Raw genomic sequence first — 16,965 nt, 5'->3', positions numbered from 1 at the left:
TCCATTTCGTGACACTTTGGGCCTTGTGCTGATAGACAAGGTAAAACAAAGCAAATTGGCGAAAAATCAAGAGAAGCTTACTTCTTTAATTATATTGACCACGTTTTTTATATAACAAGGGATAATACAATGAAAATCAAAAGGGATCAATAACACAGTTGAATGCTAAGATTCATTTGACTCTGATATTTCTTTGAGAAAAAAAAAGACTCATTGAAACTCACTTTGATCGTCTGCTAAAAAGGCACAAGGAGGCTGATTGGAGCAGGGCAGTAACTTATCAATGATCAAACATTACACAGTCATCCAATGAAACTCTGCAATAGTAAATAAAAAGGCTGATGTTGAGGAAAAGTTAAGAAGAAAATAAACGTTTGCAAGAAGCAAATAAAGCAAATTCTTTGTTTGTTAACATGAACAAAAGTATCTCAACAAAATAGCAGTAGTACCTACAAATCCCTTCATAGAACACATAATGAATATGTATCATTAAGAGCTGATTGAGACACATTAAAAACATTGAACAGCAGCTCAATCTGTTAACTACTGCCGGGACAATATGTCAAGTACTGTGAAGTATTTTCTAACGATGCTTCTAAAACAAGAGGGATAAATCTTTATACATCATTTTGATCTTCCTTCAGAAAAATCTCTCAAATCTATAAGATGAGACAACACATGATGGCTTCAGATAGCAATCAAAAGTGCAAATGTATGTCTATAGGATGAGTGGATTTATATTATAAAAAGTTTTTACAGCATTTACTTTATAACATGATCTGTTTGCAGATTTAGAAATTGGTTTATTATATAATAATGTGGTTCTATTGAGAAGAATAGAGGAACTGATACTCAGTGTATGTAATGATCAGTAAGGCTCTGTATTATTTACAGTACTCTAAGGAATAGTTGGCAGTTGTGTAAAACACTGTGTTGTGTTGTTTTGTTGATAGATTTCTTGTACTGCACATGCAGAATGGTTAATGATACTAATGATAAGGCCTCCAGGTCAAAGCCTCAGCATGCAGAATAAAGACAAAGACACAAACTGCAGATATAAAGAAACAAAAATGACCCTGTGTCCAAGTTGCCTGGTTTTAAAACACAAACTCCTCTTTGACTTCATCCTCCTCTGACCACGATTTCCAAAAACAGTAGTTCAAAAATACTTCTATCCATCTTCTGAGTCATGATCGAACCCAAACTGTCCCAGCCATTTATAAATTTTCCAAAGAATCAGGGTGTGATAGTTGTTCTTGATAATGATAATGTTGCTGTTGAACATATCGACAGCAGCTCTCTGAGTGCAAAGGTCATGGAAGGTTGAAGAAACCAAAGTGCTGGAAAACCATAAAAAAAACATGAAACACCATGATAACGTATATTGAGATAACATGACTTGAACAATTGGTTGAATTGTGGGAATAAAAATGAAACGTTGGCTACACTTTTTAACCAAGTCTTACAAAAAAATACTCACAGACATCTGCTTCCTATTCGGGGCTGAAAGACAGGTTCAGAAGGAGGGAGGGAGGGAGGGAGAGGGAGAGAGAGAGAGAGAGAGAGAGAGAGAGAGAGAGAGAGGGGCTGCTGAAGCAGTTTACCCACAAGCCAAGGTCAACACATACACAACAAATATACTTATGAATATGCATTTGTAAATAAAAAACAAATTTTTTATGGGTTTAAAATCTATGATTTATATTTATATTAATTTTCCAATTGCAGATAAATGCTCTCAAATGTATTCCAAATGTATTCCAGTAAAAAAGAATTGTCGCTCTAGAAAAGAGTGTAAATCGAAAATTTAAGGTAAAAAAAATGTATGCTGCTATAAATGATTGTCTTATAGAAGAGGCCTCTGAAGTGATTACTACTCTTAAACCACCTCTACTCCACATTATGTTTTAAATACATTTTATTTCAGCAGAGGCTCAACTCATTGGGAGTGTTTCTCACAAAGAGACATGCTGTTCTGCATATTCACACTGGAAACAGACCAGTGGTGAAGCAAAGGTCATGCAAGACAAACATCTCTAACTCTTTCACTAATTTGGCTTTGCCGTCCCTCTGGCATCAGAGCTGATGGCATGGGGGCAAGCGGTAGCCAGGGCGGGTTTCCCGCACTGTAGAGCCTGGGACGCTTGACCGGGGGACTCCTGCTCACAGCCGAGCAGAGAAACCATCCTCTCCACATTGACTCGTGTTAACAGGTTCTACAACAGATGCCAATTCAAAGGAGACGTATCAGGATTTTCAGTTTTCTTTCCTCTCCTGTGTTTTATTGGTTTTCTGATGAAGCTTGATTGAATTTAAGGGGACTGGTAATGAGTGTCATTCTAGTTTGTGCATGTAAAAAATCTGCAGTTAAAAAGCCCAAAGTCCTCAGTGAAGGCAGCTCCTCTCCCCCACAGACAACACAGCTCCTGAAGCTCCTCAAGCACCCGAAGCTCTTCAAGCTACTCAAGCACCTGAAGCACCTGAAGTATCTGAGGTATCTGAAGCACCTGAAGCTCCTGAAGCTGCAGAGGAGCTGCAGCAAAGGACAGTCTGAAGAAAGTGATGTGTTTTCGGATGATTAGAGCAAGTAAACCTTTTCAAATCAAAACACAAATTCATATTATGACCCTGAAATTTTTCCTTTTAAGGATAGAAGAAGTACAGCACAACCCTCACACACCTTCTCTTCATTTAACAGTGCAAACCTTTAAAATATTTCAAAGGAGCTAAAATACAGCTTTTCATTCATCCATAACCACAGCTATGGTAATAATGATTATTTCAGCCCAGCAGGGCAGCATGATCAGCCAGGGCTTCAGTCCATAACATATAAAACATTTCATTTAATAAGCTGAGCTGCAGGCAGGTTCAAGATTCAAGGTACAGGGATTAAAAAGAGGGAGTTAAAGAAGAAAGGCATCACAAACAAGCATTAAACTAGTGGATACAACAGACAGGAGCCCGATAGAGTCTAGATTAAATGTTGTGGTTTGCTGATAAATTGTGAATTATTTTATGAGAGTAAACAACACACACATACTTTACAAATGTGACAACGTCTGTGGCTTTAAATCAACAATGGTGAAATCACATTTATGTAAGAAATGTGATTTTTCAGCTTGATGAGAGGAATTTACAAGGGGCCGGTCTCGATGTGTGTTCACTGCCTCCACGTGCAGATAAAACAGTTCCACTTTGCAACCTGCAAGATAGGAAACAGAAAATGTCAATAAAACAAAGGGTCATAGGGTAAAATTGATAAAGTGAAGTTGTGTGTCCTGGTGGGGAAGGACCTACCATATGCCACAGGTGTGAGTTTGAGCACAGTGTGGAGCGGACACTTCATGTACGGCAGATCTTCTGGAGGATGATTCAAAAAAGCACAAAGTCAATATCTGTGTGTCCTGTGTGTCCTGTGTGTATTTTGTGATCATTCTTCTACCTGCACTTTTATCCAGGAAGTACGCCAACAAACATCTCATCACGGCCTGGTGGCAGACGACCAGCACGTTGCCCTGTCTCTCCAGCTCCATGATGACCGGCTCCAGTCGCTGAACGAGATCCTGGTAGGACTACACAGCCAGAGAAGATGAGTTAAACAAAACATCAACCTGACTAACATCTGTGAACATGAGGGGATGGAAGGAGTGGGCCAGGTTACCTCTCCTCCCTGGTAGCGATAGTGATACTTGTCCTGGTCTCTCAAAGCAAACTCCTCTGGGAAAGTGTTCTCGATCGTCTCATAGCTCATCTCCTCACACACACCCTGAGGAGGGATATTAAAAAAAGAAAAGTATATTCATTCTGATATCAAAGACCAAAGTAAAGTAAGCTGAAGCACTTTCACTGCACATAATACAAAGAAGTAAGTATTTCAATTCCACATATTATACATAGGGATTGTTTAAAGACAGTAGCAGAAGATTTTAATACATAAAGATGATTTAAAAAAAACACACAAGAAAATTGAACTGATTTTCAAAATTTTGTTTTCTTGAGGGTTTTTTGTCTGATCCTTGAAAAGAAAGAAAAGGGACGAAATGATTGTGAAAACGGTTTTTGCGGCTCCAAGCTACATCGACACATCTTCCTAATTTCTTCTGTTTTCCTCACTATCATGAAGCAGCTCTTTCCCCCCACTAAACTATATGTGTCAACATCATCATGTGATGAAAGATAGAATCGAATATGCAGGCAGGGGCCCAAATTGGATTTTTCTCTATCTTAACCAGATCTATGTGAAAGTGCAGTGATTCCTATCATTTCAAAATGTGGGAGGTTGGATGTCGGGGTACTGACAGCATCGATCTCGTTGAGAATCTTCCACTGTTCATAAGGAACCCCGAGCTCCTCCGCCGTCTGGATGGTTCTCCTCAGTTGACTCGTCCAAACCTTCAAATCCAACAGTTGGTGCTCCTCGATGAAGCCTCTCAGGGCGTGGGCGAACTGGGAAACCAGAGAAACACAAATCGACAATCGTCATCTAGATATCATCAATTCTTTTCTAAGGGTTACTGTCTGTTTTATTAGATTAATGCTTGGGAAAAAGTCAATGGAGAGAATTAAAGTAAATCTCAGCCCAGGGAACTAATGAGCCTTGTGATTGGTTCTTTCTGGGTAGTCGTACCTGTTTCCCTCGAGGAGAAAGCTCGGAGTCCCCCCCGATGCGGCCCTCCACATTGTGGTTGCTCTCTCCGTGGCGGCACAGGTAGATGGAGTGAGAGTGCACGTGGATGTTCATGAGGTAATACACGATCTTGCTCTGGATGTAGTCCTGCACCCGGTTCACCAGGAAACGCCGGCCCACGTTTATCACCTTGATAAACGACAGGTCCCTGCATGTGGTGATGGATCATGGGGGGCTGAACTTTTAATCTGTTTACTGGCGCCATCTAGTGTTTACTTCTTGCAAACTGCTATAAAACCTTTTAGGATTACAGGAGCGATCCAATGATCCAGATATTAAATGTAATGACCTATTGAGATAAAGAGAGGCAGATGTGATCAGCTCTTACTTGTCGTAGTTGTCAGGATCTAACGGTTGATAAGTGACCTTGTAGCACTCGATGCGTTTGAGGAAGTCGTCCATTACTCTCTCTCTGTGTCTCTCAGGGTAGTCAGGACTGGACACCTTCACCTCCTGTCGCCGGTATGCAGCACAGTCAGACCATGTGAGCAAGCAGCATGGTTCTTACATAACTAAGCAGACACCGGGAATATTTATAGATTATGGGTTTGAGTGACGTACCAGAATATTGGCAGCTATCACCTCAGGGTCGTCACACACCGACTCCACGAAGAACACCTGTTGGAGAGAGGTCAGAGGTCACGGTACGACTAACATGCAATCAACACAAGATCATCCAGTTTTTAAATTAGACACTGGAGGTGTCTAATTTAAAGTGTTCTTGTTAACATTTGTGTTCTTGTTAACATTTAAAAGTCTCACATTCATCATTTCACGTTCAACGCTAAATAAACTGAATGTTTGAATGTGAATTACAATTAAGTCCAATTTCCAAAGAAAATATAACAGCAGAATATAATAAAAAACACTTCCAATGTTACCTTGAATCCATTCTCCTTCACAAAGCCTTGGATGAGGTCTCTACGTTCTCTTGTTGTGTTTGTCGCATCAAAAACCTGAAAAACAGGAAAATGTGTATAACTTTGACGTCCTTCAGGATTAAATCTGTCGTGATGTCAGATGTGTTGCTGTCATGGACATTTCAGAGCTTTAGGAAATGAGCCGACAGAGACCCAGACAGAGACAGATGGACAGATGAGTCCTCACCGCGATCTGACCTCCCTCCTCCGTCAGGTAAGCCCCCACATCCTGCAGAGCTACCAGAGCACACTGTCTGCGAGGGAGGGAGGGAGAGGGAGGGAGGGAGAGAGAGTGAGAGAAAGAGAGGGAGAGAGAGAGAGAGAGAGAGAGAGAGAAAACTAGAATTTAAGATATACAAAACATCGTGACAAATTGTTAAAGCAAGATAAGAAAATTAAAAAAAAGACAAAATGAGCACATGCACATATATCAGTGACCAATACTGCAGCCAGCCACCAGGTGGCGATCAAGATAATTTGGCTTCATGTCAAGTATCTTTAGATCTATGGTCAAAACCAGGCTGACATCTCCCACCTCTATCTACACTAAAGTAACCAGCAGCTATCTGTGGCTTCATATTCTGCAGACACAAGATTATCAATCTTTTCATCTCTCTTTCAGCCAGTAACCATTTTTAATTAAATCCTATTCCTTTAACCCACGTGCCTGAGACCCCGAAGATTAAAAAAACAAGGACAAAGTCGTTCTCCTTTTACAGCAACAGTTTGATTCAGGTTTAATGTCTGTGCGACACCCGGGGGGGGGGGGGGGGGGGGGGGGGGGGGACGGTGTCAGCTTCAGAGTGACAGCAGCAGCCTGTTTGATATCTAGGTCACGATTCAGCAGTGGGATGCTGTCAGGAGCCTGTCACGTTTTCACGAGACAAACCCCATTTCCACCAGACACGGCCGTGAGGGGGGGGGGGGAGGCAGCTGTGCTTTGTGGAAATAAGCAGTGATTTTAGTATTTATCTGCGTACAGTCTAATAACATGAACACTGTGCTGACGCCGACTCGATATCGACTGCCTGCCTTAGTCACTGATGCAGCAGTGGAGGCTGCAGAGAGCCAAACAGACTCATGTTGGCTGAGAGAAATGTGATAATCCAGACTGGAGATGCTCCAGCTTCTCTCACTGTGACACACATGCTACGTTAATGTCGTAGGCCGGACGAGAGCACGTGATGAACACACCGGTGGAAGGGGAACTTACTTCCTTATTTTCATGGCTGCCTCGTTGTCGTGGCGGAAGAAGTCGTAGGACTTGTACGCTCTGACGGCCTCCCTGCGGTACACGCCAAGGTTAAACACTGCCAAGGAACAGACGACATTCACACTCAAGTCACTGCCGAGTTCATTTGAACTATTACAACTCCACTGAGGCTAAACTCTCTGATATACAGTACATATCTATTTTTTATCACACTTATCATCTAACAGTTTTAAACAGTTTGCCATTTGCCCTATTTTGCAGAGTTAAGTATAAAAACTAATCCTGAATCTTCCCCTCGAGTTCCTTCTGGGGCCCCGTCCCGCCCCTCCACCAAGTGGGAATCTAGAACGTTTCCATCTCAGGGACCCGAGTCTGAATAAAGTTCTGGGTAAATCTTTTTACCTACAAAAAGTAATCCACTGTAATACTTGACAAAATTACCCGCACTTTTAGTTTCTTGCAGCAAATCATTGATTGGTTGATTACTCCAGCATTTGATTTCAGCCACCATTTTTAAAAATGTGTAGCTATTTAAGTAAAGTGATTTAACTACAACACACTGTCCTGAAAAGTTGAGCATGGAATCCATGTACTGCACCTGAAAACAGGAAGGTCAAATCCTCTCTGACTTGAAATATGAACAGGGGACTTTAAAACAGAGAGTTAAAGAGAAGTAAAAAGAAGCTTTTGTCTGGAGTGCTGTTGGACCTTTGGTTGGGACTCCGATCCAGTTGAGGTACCGAGTGAGTTTCTTTGACATGTACGTCTTCCCTCTCGCCGGCAGGCCGATCATGACGATCACAGTCGGGGAGTTTGTCATGTAGGAGGCCCAAGCTGCACAGGGGACAGATATATTATATTATATCATATTATGGTCACGAAAAAGCTTTAAAATGAGAAGTAAAACGGCAAATTGACATCCTTTGCAGAAGAAGATTTCCATTTTTTTTTTTTAAATTAGGTTGTGTTGACCAAGCTGGATCCTCTCTTGCTACATATATACTTTATATTTTCATACTTTATTTTGTATGGTTTTGTTTTAGTACAGTTTTATATCTTGATTGTTTTGATACGTTGCTGCTGAAAAACAGGAATTCCCCAGTTTGGGATAGATAAAGCAAATCCCTCCATTCCTCTATCCCACCTCCCAACAACTTACTAGGTCGTGTGTGAGTGCTGGAGTCCAGTCTCTCTGGACACAAACACCATTTGTGGAATGGGATTTAAAAATAGCAGCATGTGGAGAAATTAGAGGAAGAAAAAACTACCTGGGAGAGAAAAAGGTCATTTTCCTTATTAAGGGGCAGCAGCAGGAGGATTGTTTTTTTTACATCACTCTTATAATCTAGATTATTTTTCTATCCTGCAGAGGTCAAAGGCTGGCGTCTATAAATGGAGGAGCTTGAGAGACAATGAGTGAATTGAGTCCAAAGGGGACAACACACGTTCTAGAATTACAAGTGCACCTGTGGACCACGAAGCGGTCATGCAGCAGAATCTAATGGAGCAGTTCACTTACAGCACTTCTTCTCCCGCAGGTCGGATTTCTTGGCTTCTGCGCAGCCGTTGTCCCTCTGAGAGCTGGACATGATGTTGTCTCAGTGGGCAGCTCCTGTAGAGGGAACACAAGGGAATCGAACGTGTGGTGTTTCTGACTTTGTGTAAACCTGGCAACACGGACCGACTCTGCCACATCATCCGACGCAGACACACACGGAGACGCTGAGACATGTCTTCTATCAGCAGCTCATTCAGTGTTTATAATGATTTATGTAGCTTTTACCTGATCGCTGGGTGAATGTGACGAGCACAGCTGGACGGAGACACATCTGGACACGAGGGGGATCCGTGGGTCTGCCGCACCGGGAGTTTGCGCGCACCGCAGCGGGCTGAGGAGCCTCTCCGGTCGGCCTGTCCTTGGTCCTCAGTCCCGGCGGCTCCGTCAGCTGGAGCTGGAGGTGTGTCTCCGTGCGTCACATGTCCCTGCGCGGCCGTAATGTTCGTAATAGATCCGGAGCAGGATGCGTCAATGGCATAGATCACGTTTAATAATTAAAATTCTGTTAATATTTTGTGAGCACAGCAACAAATCCCAACATACTTTATCTTCAAGCACTTTCAATAATAATTTTAAATATTAGCTTTTTTCAACGTCTGTCTTTTGTTAATTGATCAATATAATTAAAGTTAGATTTTTTGATATGCTCAGATTTAGACGTTCTAGTCTTCAACCCCATCTCAGAAGTTTTTTATATTGTTTGTTCCATGGTGTCATGTGTTATCTGTACATATCATTTAAGAGAGTGCTTCACATAATCTGCATTGTGGACTGACTTTATCAGGCAATCCTGGGGGCCCCCCTCTCAGCTAAGGGCCCCGAGTATAGCTGCCTGCTTTGCCCACCATGCTGCCACGGCTCTGGAAGGAGCACCAGCAATGAAAACCTGACGCCAGCCTCCATCGATGAAAAACATTTTATTCACTTCTATCAAAGAATTCCTTAACCCTCTTTGCATAGTTATTTTGTTCAACAATGGTCCTCGATACAAAAGGCAGATAGTGGTCACAGAGTCATGACTAACAGGTACCAGTACAAGTGTAAGTGCTTAAGCAGAAACCCCCGAATAAATAAACCCTACTTACAGTCACAATATTTCCTTGTTAAGTACAAGTACAAAAGGTTAAAATCAAAACTGACACCAAAGAAAGTCTAGAAAGCCCCAGCTTGTTTTATAGTTAATTATATTATTATACGGATTAATAAACTATCCATTATCTGTATTTAATTATTTACATCTCACACATCTGTACAAAACATACTTGGAAAAATTTGATGCAACAGAAGCCGGAAATGACGTCAGAGCCTCGACTCAGGAACATTCAAGGGTCAAAGGTTAGGCAGTGGGTTAGTGGATTGGCCGAGGGAAACACCAGGTGAGGAACCAGCCACGACGTGAGAGCGATTGTCAGAGCGTCTCAGGCTGTGGAACTGACGAGACGCAGACAGACGTCGGAGTCGGAAGGCACAGACGATGAATATACTGTCAGTAGGTTTGCACGCTTTCTGTAGCTGATACAAAGATCTCTGGTCGCCAGTGTCCGACTCTTAGTGGTTTTGCCGCTTTCACATTAAGGCTTGATTTTCCACAGCTGAAAATGAGACAGACACATTCGTTAGGGAATGACCAACAGAAATTCATAAACAAGTGTATTTCAAGTGTCATAAAAACATTAAGCAGTTAAACAGACACCCAGGAGCTGCTGTTTTAACATCTAGAGGAAGGGGTCCACTCACTCTGATGTTGAAGCCGAGCAGGTCGCTGACCACAGCGGACACAGCGGACAGGATGACCACTCGGGTGATGTTATAGATCAGAGGGTTCACTGTCAGACCTAGAAGTCTGAATGGAGTATCCAGCTCCTGATGAAGGGAAGCAGCGATCACATATAGATAAGTAAAAAAGCTCCATAGGTTCTCCCAGTGGGTCTCAAACTGAGAACTAACTATTTTCTGTCTGGCCAAAATGATTCTTACTTTTTGAACAGTCTTTAATGTTTGTAAGAGTTGTATCACATTTTTCATTTTGTCTCATTTTCTAACACATAAAAGAAAAACATTCAAAAGGGATTTTGTTCTTCATGGGAAACTACTTAGTTGTCAAGGAAAACCAATTTAATATTCAACAGTAAATCAATGCTGAAAAACAAAACAGACAAACTCATGCTCACCTTCATCAGCTTTGTAGCCAGTTTCAAAACATTGTTCACGATCCCGAGTTCTTCTTTCTTATTGGGCTTTTTCTCCATCTTGAGATACAAGTTGATCTGAAACCAAGAGGAGACTGTTCGACCTGGTGATTTATTTAACCCGGCACTGACCCACACTTTGATATTAATAATGAATCGGCTGACTCATCAGAGTGTCACTCCTAGAACCGATATAACCTTTAACTCTGCACGCTCTGCAGCCTCGGCTCTTTACCTGCTCAGTGAGCAGCACCGACGAGTTGCTGTATTTGCAGTTGGTCTCTGAGCCCAGTGTGGCCAGCCGCAGCAGAAAGAGGATGAGGGAGGAGCCCCACACCATCAGCTCCCAGTTTGTCTGAGACTCCAGGAAAGTTTTGTGGCTTCGCAGGAGCTGAGCAAGAACAGAAGCAGCAGCATAGTTGATATTTGCAGTTCGCATCACTTTGGTAGAGGTTTGCAGTGCATTATTAAAAGTGTAAATGGACATCTACTGACCTGGGCACAAATGATGAATGAAATTGAAAGGGCCAAAAGGAAGATGGTGGAGACGATAACATCAACGGAGCGCTGTGGCCCTCGTCTCTGCAAAGAATAAGAAACTTAACGATGAACCATTAGAAAACAAAGGTGTGTCAGTGCCCTCTAGTGGTAAAACAACGGAGTCATAAAAGAAAAGGAGACTACAAACCCTGAGAAAAGAGCGAAGAGACAACCACATCTTTATGTTCTGGACTTTCTTCAGCCGGAAGTGAGGGATCTCTGATTTCTTGGCCTTGCGACCTGAAGTGATGTGGCTGAAGTATTTGGCAAATACAAGTCTCTGTTGAAATGTGGACAAACAGTAAGAGATACTGAGAAAGAGAAGAGAATTTCCCAGTCCTGCAAAAAGTAGGCAATCGTGCTGTCTGTAGACACTACCTGCTAAATGCCACTAGAGGGAGGCATGGGTGTATAAAAAGATGGATCAATGTGTAAAACACAATCAGGATTAAGTGCAATAATTTAAAAAGGTTAAATAAACCGTGACAATACCAATGATCAGGGATTAAGCTTCAAAATCCTGAGGCTTTAGCGCTTCTCTTTATGTAAAGGCTTTTAGTGCATTCATATATTCTTACATAGATTACTATTGTTACAGATTTATTACAGAAGCCACATAGGATGGACAGAGCTGGAAATAAAGCACAGTAGATTTCTTCAGACCAAACAGTGACCACTCACCTGTTTGTACGTTCTCTCCGCCACACACATCATGAAGAAGAACAGTCCGGTGAGGCAGACTCTTTGCACTGTTGTGATGAAGAAAAAGGCGTAGGCCTTGATACCATGCTGCCCGACCACCTTTTGTGCCAGTTCTGTCAGAGCCAGGGAGCCAAGGCTCGACATGTCCAGTTGCTGAGCCAAGTGGAAGGCGAGTGGAAGCAGTGCCAGTGTGGTGGTCATGAGGCCACCGAAGACCAGGTAACCCATGCCCTGCTCCACTAACTTCACCTGTTTCCAAGAGAGAGAAGCAGGAGACATGTTGTTTACTGATAAAAAGCTGTAGCAACTCAGACAGACAAGACTGTTGGTCTAAATCAGCACAAATAGGAGCATATTTACCCGTGTGAGGATGATCCCACTGATCTCCAGCACAGACATGTCGGCTTTCTTACACTCTCCCTGCTCCCATATTATGGCACTGACACGGTCCTTGGATGGATGACAGGCCTGAAGCCAGGAGAGCTGGCTCTAAAACAGGAGCACAACAGATAACATCCCGTTAACAGGTGGTTTCTAGTCTGCAAAACCATTAATGAATATACTCAATGTATTGTATGTAGTGTGTATGTACAAGGTGAGTTTTACTTGAGCTTAATTGAGCTGCTACAAACTTTTGATTTATCATTCAGTCAATTGACAGAACTTTTTCTGTGACTTGTTATTATATGTTTGTCTTTTCTAAATTTTTCATCACCAACATCTTATGTTCAGTAAAAACTATGACTTGATTAATCATTTGACAGATATTGACTTACTCCGGTGATCCCCTGCTGCAGGCTCTCATCGTCACTGCTCAGAGCCGTGGTTTGTGGCAGTGTCAGGCCGGCGTTGTACCTCCCGTTCCCCTCACTGTCACTGCTACCTGTGCTGGCAGAGTCAGGGTCTTGGAGAAGCTCCTCCCACAATGTGTCGTCGGTATCGGAGGCCGGACGAGAGCCAGCGCTCGGCCTGAGACGCTCCACCTCTCGAGGCTTCGCCAATACGGAGGCTCCAGTCCCTTCCTGCTCTCAAATCAAACAGTGCATATTAGAAACAATACATTTAATTGTTGTTGTACATTGAACATTAAATGTCCCTGGACTTTCATTGACAGAGAGTGAAGTGATACGTTTACCTGAGTTTTGGGGTTGGACTTTAGCTTTCTCTTTCTAACAGAAGACACGAGTGCAGATGCAGCAGGGGGTCTCTCTGGATGAGCAGGAGCATGAATCTGTTCAACAGGTTGTATCCCCTCCTCCTCCTCCTCCTCACTGGAGAACTCATCAGATGCACCAAATCCGGACCTTCTTACATTCTGCAAGAGAACATGAAGACACAAACACAGAATCTTACCAATACAAATTATTTTTTTTTGTTTCATTTTTTATGCATTTACTAATCACTTTGAATATAAATTAGGCATCATTCCAGAAGTAGAAACACATTTTACAATGGTTAATAATGAAAGTTCGTACATCAGAACTTCTTTTAAATGTTTAAAACTTTAATTTCAGTAAATCCTTTTACAAATACACGACATTGGCTCCTCTTTACAGCGACTAATACTTCTCATTTATATATATAATATCAGATATTTGATGGTTCTAGTTTTTTCAGCTCATGTTTCGTCTTTTTCTCATTTTATCGGCTGGTGCTAGTTTTTCTTCGAATGCATCAGTAGGCATGATATTATTTTTACTTTTTCAAACTGGAGTTACTCTGAAAACCATCCTTTACAGAGATAAACAACATAACAAGCCCATCCAACGATCTAATGAACATGAATGATATTACCCAGGAGTAAATACGACATTAACGAGGGTTCTAATATTGATCAGAAGCTCTAGTCGCGGCTGAGGAGTCATTAACTGCATTGATCATTCAGGTGTTCATTTGTATCATCAATGACATGTTTCATTAATATGCCAATGTTGAGACTGGAAGAATAAACTTTCTACAAATGAAACATTAGCTCAGTTCAGTTAAAGACAGTACCCTCCTCTCCTCATTCCCGTATAGACGTTGGCTCTCTTCAAAGGGCCAGGACCCCGGCTGTGGTGTGTCCGCTCTGTTGTTCTTTTCTTCGGATTTTTTCACCCCTCTGCTTTTCTTCGGCCTAATGGAGACAGAACAAAAATAACAGTGAAAAACAGGAGTTGGTGAATGGAGCAGATACAGTATACAACCACAGGAGTGAGAGCATGCCACAGCACGGTAGACTCTATCTGTCTGCATAATGTGTGGGTTTAGGCTGAGAGGTGAGAGTGTGCACTGCCTAACAATGAGAAAAATCACCTCCTTCTGCGCGCAGGGCTGGTTGTGCTGCTGGCAGCCGGACTGCCCGAGGGCCACCGGCTGGACTCAGTCGACACAATCTGGCAATGCACAGTGCCCAGCAGCAGCATCAGACAAATGGGTCCAAACACCTCGCTGGCACTCGCCCCGGGGACCTCCAAGTACAGCACCACTGCTGCCACTGAGGGGAGCAAAGCATTTGGAAACAATAAACAAAATGGTCTCTTAAGGGAGACATTATAACAGAATGCTCACTAATGAGATCTTCCTGCTGCGCAGGTTTTACAGGGCCGAGAGCGCAACAAATGCAGACACTGACTTTCAGCTGTAATAGATTTAAAATAGAAGTAAAAAATCAAAAAGTCTGTGGATTTCAAGAGGTTCAGGTTCAATATTATATAAATGCCAGAGTCTTTAAAAAAAAGAGACACTGTCAAATAGATGTTTTCATATAAGAAAACTTCAGCCAGCCAATAAATCTGTCGCCTCTGGAGCCAGGTTGACATTTTTCATTTTTACAAGACAAAAAAACCCACAGAATAATGAGTAGTGTGTTACTTGAGCCCTGGTTCCTGTCATAATGTCAATGTTTAACATTCAGAGCCTTTCAGATTTCGAGCCCTTTTCCAATAAAATCACAGCCCAAATATGAATGTGACTGATCAGAGTGATTCTAACCTTGCATGAAGTAGAGGACAAGGATACATGAGGAGATGGACCTGGAGGTCACCTGAATCCACCACTGGAAGAAGAAGGGGAACAGCAGCACTCGGACCAGACCCTTTCGAGTCAATGCTGCCCAGGGACTCTCGGGTTTGGCTTTGCCGAATGTGGATCCTGAGGGTAATTACAAATATTGGTATCTAACTACACAGTAGACAATCAAACTAATGTATATTTAAATCCTACTTCTCCGTATTTGGTAAAGAGTTCAAGCTAGAGGAACATACAACTACATGGGTGAGCAGAGCCTTGCAGGTTAAGTAACAACAATAACAACAAACATCTCATTATTTATTCTTACCTCTTACTAAATCAACATCAATGAGGTCTTGTTTGATGTAACAGGTCTTTTTTGGTTTGCGGTCTAAACCCTAAATGAAAGGACACTTCAATTTAGTGGTAATTCACATATAAATAAATCCATCTATTAATTTGATTTGCAGGAGCCTCACATTTAGATCTGCCTTCTCAAGAGATTTCTCCCAGACTTGTTGATCGTAGGCACCGATCTGTAACAACAACAAAATAAATTCTATGATTAAATATATAATACATTTTGTCATTTGTCATTTACCCCACTACACAAGCATGGATGTACTGTGTGTGTGTGTGTGTGTGTGTGTGTGTGTGTGTGTGTGTGTGTGTGTGTGTGTGTGTGTGTGTGTGTGTTTGTGTGTGTGTGTGTGTGTGTGTGAATCTATGTGAGTGGAAGAAGGATTTAAACAAATGTAGCTCATGAAGATATATTTTGTTTTCATATAATGTTTATAAAATCATTTGTTTTTAAAATGTGAAGCTTCAGACTGACATTTTATATAAACCTCATGTTAAAATATATGCAAACACTTGATATAAACACGATTCATTCAAAGACATTGCGGAGAGATAATGTGCAAATAAAGATCAACACATTCTTTTTGATAATCATACAAAACCATTACGTCAGAATCAGAATCATATACAAATATAATATATAGATATATACAAACTCACGTAATATAAACACTACAAGCAAATATGTGATAAACACATACAAACACTTTATAAGAATGTGTACTACACTAAAAACAATGTTTATCAAATGTGATATATATTCACGTTTGCCACATTCTTAATTAAACTCATTTTATTCTATTCTATTCTTTATAACCCTCCAAAGCATCTAGAACATTTCAGTTGGATAACATAACTGATGTCAAAATAAGACTATCATTGCAATGATAACGTGACATTAGATTATTTATATTTAATACTTTATATCTGGTATTGAGATTGTTGTGTAGATGTACACGTGCTGCGTTCACGTTACCTTCTCTTGGTACCAGGCGATTCTGGCCATTCTGGTGCGGAGCAGTGAACCCAGAGTCAGGTCATGTCACTCGGATCTCTCGGGCGGAGGCAGCGGAGGAACCGGGCTTCGATCCAGGACCGGGCATTAAACTCTGCAGCGACTCCTCCACACGGATCCTGACACATACACACACAGAGAGAACAACAGTTCACATTGAGGTGTGTAGCGTCTGTAAACAAACGTGGAGGTAAACAACACAGTTAGCAAACAGCAGCAGCTACACAACCACTCACCTGCAGCAGAAACAACCCTCAGCACAAACCAGAGGAAACTGGAAGCATCGCAAACTGTAAAGACTTCAGATTGAGCTCCAGCTGTTAGCATGCTGAGCTAACGGCTAACTGCTAACCTGTGTGCTTCCCCCGAACCCCCGCGGCCCGGCGACATTAAAACTCTCGCAGCTTCGAGGCTACATTTAAAAACGTGTTTTCCTTTCCGGCGCGTGTTGTTCTTCGCAGACACGTTTGTTCCTCATTTACTTCACTTCGCTGAACTCCAGTGTTTGTTGAAGCTCGTTTTCCGCCTTTCATTTCCGGGGTTTGTTTTGTTGCGCCTGGGTTTGTTTCGTCCCTGGTTTTTGTCTGTCAGGCGGGACTTCATCGTTTAGTGTGGGTAAGATAATCAGAAAATTAATGTTTAAAAGCTTGATTGAATCAAAAGTTAATATTTTAATTCGATCACTGATTTATATAATGTAAATGTATTACAGCAGATGGAAGGTGCCGCCTGACAAGCTAATCCCAGAGCATAAATTACTCATTAAACTTATTCTACAATCAGAGCGCAG

General features: G+C 41.9%; 2 protein-coding genes and 1 long non-coding RNA gene across 5 annotated transcripts; 1 reads left to right on the top strand and 2 right to left on the bottom strand.

Annotated features, from left to right (window-relative positions):
- Nucleotides 1–1,461: 1,461 nt before the first annotated feature.
- Nucleotides 1,462–8,779, bottom strand: pfkfb2b (6-phosphofructo-2-kinase/fructose-2,6-biphosphatase 2b). Of its 3 annotated transcripts, none has more exons than XM_062407324.1 (15): nucleotides 8,604–8,779; nucleotides 8,340–8,432; nucleotides 7,529–7,654; nucleotides 6,821–6,917; nucleotides 5,795–5,861; nucleotides 5,569–5,643; nucleotides 5,249–5,305; nucleotides 5,016–5,140; nucleotides 4,628–4,835; nucleotides 4,300–4,446; nucleotides 3,662–3,766; nucleotides 3,443–3,572; nucleotides 3,298–3,360; nucleotides 3,138–3,202; nucleotides 1,462–1,503 (listed from the first exon to the last, which is right to left on the bottom strand). In XM_062407324.1, exons 2-15 carry the CDS (start codon nucleotides 8,407–8,409, stop codon nucleotides 1,477–1,479), a joined length of 1,362 nt encoding a protein of 453 aa, XP_062263308.1. In that variant the 5' UTR covers nucleotides 8,410–8,432; nucleotides 8,604–8,779; the 3' UTR covers nucleotides 1,462–1,476. The 3 variants fall into 3 exon arrangements, with proteins under 3 accessions (XP_062263308.1, XP_062263299.1, XP_062263292.1); XM_062407315.1 differs by lacking the exon at nucleotides 1,462–1,503 and adding an exon at nucleotides 2,682–2,856; XM_062407308.1 differs by lacking the exon at nucleotides 1,462–1,503 and having other exon boundaries at nucleotides 2,682–3,202.
- LOC133970510 (uncharacterized) lies at nucleotides 7,993–8,960 on the top strand. The gene is made up of 2 exons (XR_009924314.1): nucleotides 7,993–8,103; nucleotides 8,190–8,960. It is a non-coding gene; the product is annotated as an uncharacterized LOC133970510 (long non-coding RNA).
- A 320-nt stretch (nucleotides 8,961–9,280) lies between these two features.
- phtf1 (putative homeodomain transcription factor 1) lies at nucleotides 9,281–16,723 on the bottom strand. The gene is made up of 17 exons (XM_062407295.1): nucleotides 16,412–16,723; nucleotides 16,137–16,294; nucleotides 15,280–15,336; nucleotides 15,129–15,198; nucleotides 14,783–14,941; nucleotides 14,105–14,285; nucleotides 13,805–13,925; nucleotides 12,945–13,124; nucleotides 12,586–12,831; nucleotides 12,170–12,298; nucleotides 11,789–12,058; nucleotides 11,256–11,387; nucleotides 11,063–11,149; nucleotides 10,803–10,958; nucleotides 10,550–10,645; nucleotides 10,116–10,241; nucleotides 9,281–9,970 (listed from the first exon to the last, which is right to left on the bottom strand). The coding sequence occupies exons 2-17, from the start codon at nucleotides 16,164–16,166 to the stop codon at nucleotides 9,950–9,952; spliced, it is 2,061 nt and encodes a 686-aa protein (XP_062263279.1). The 5' UTR covers nucleotides 16,167–16,294; nucleotides 16,412–16,723; the 3' UTR covers nucleotides 9,281–9,949.
- Nucleotides 16,724–16,965: the final 242 nt, after the last annotated feature.

Source organism: Platichthys flesus, chromosome 2, assembly GCF_949316205.1.
Source record: "Platichthys flesus chromosome 2, fPlaFle2.1, whole genome shotgun sequence".
NCBI lineage: Eukaryota > Metazoa > Chordata > Actinopteri > Pleuronectiformes > Pleuronectidae > Platichthys > Platichthys flesus.
Note: the sequence above shows the minus strand (reverse complement) of the source record. Positions and strands in the feature narration are given on the sequence as shown.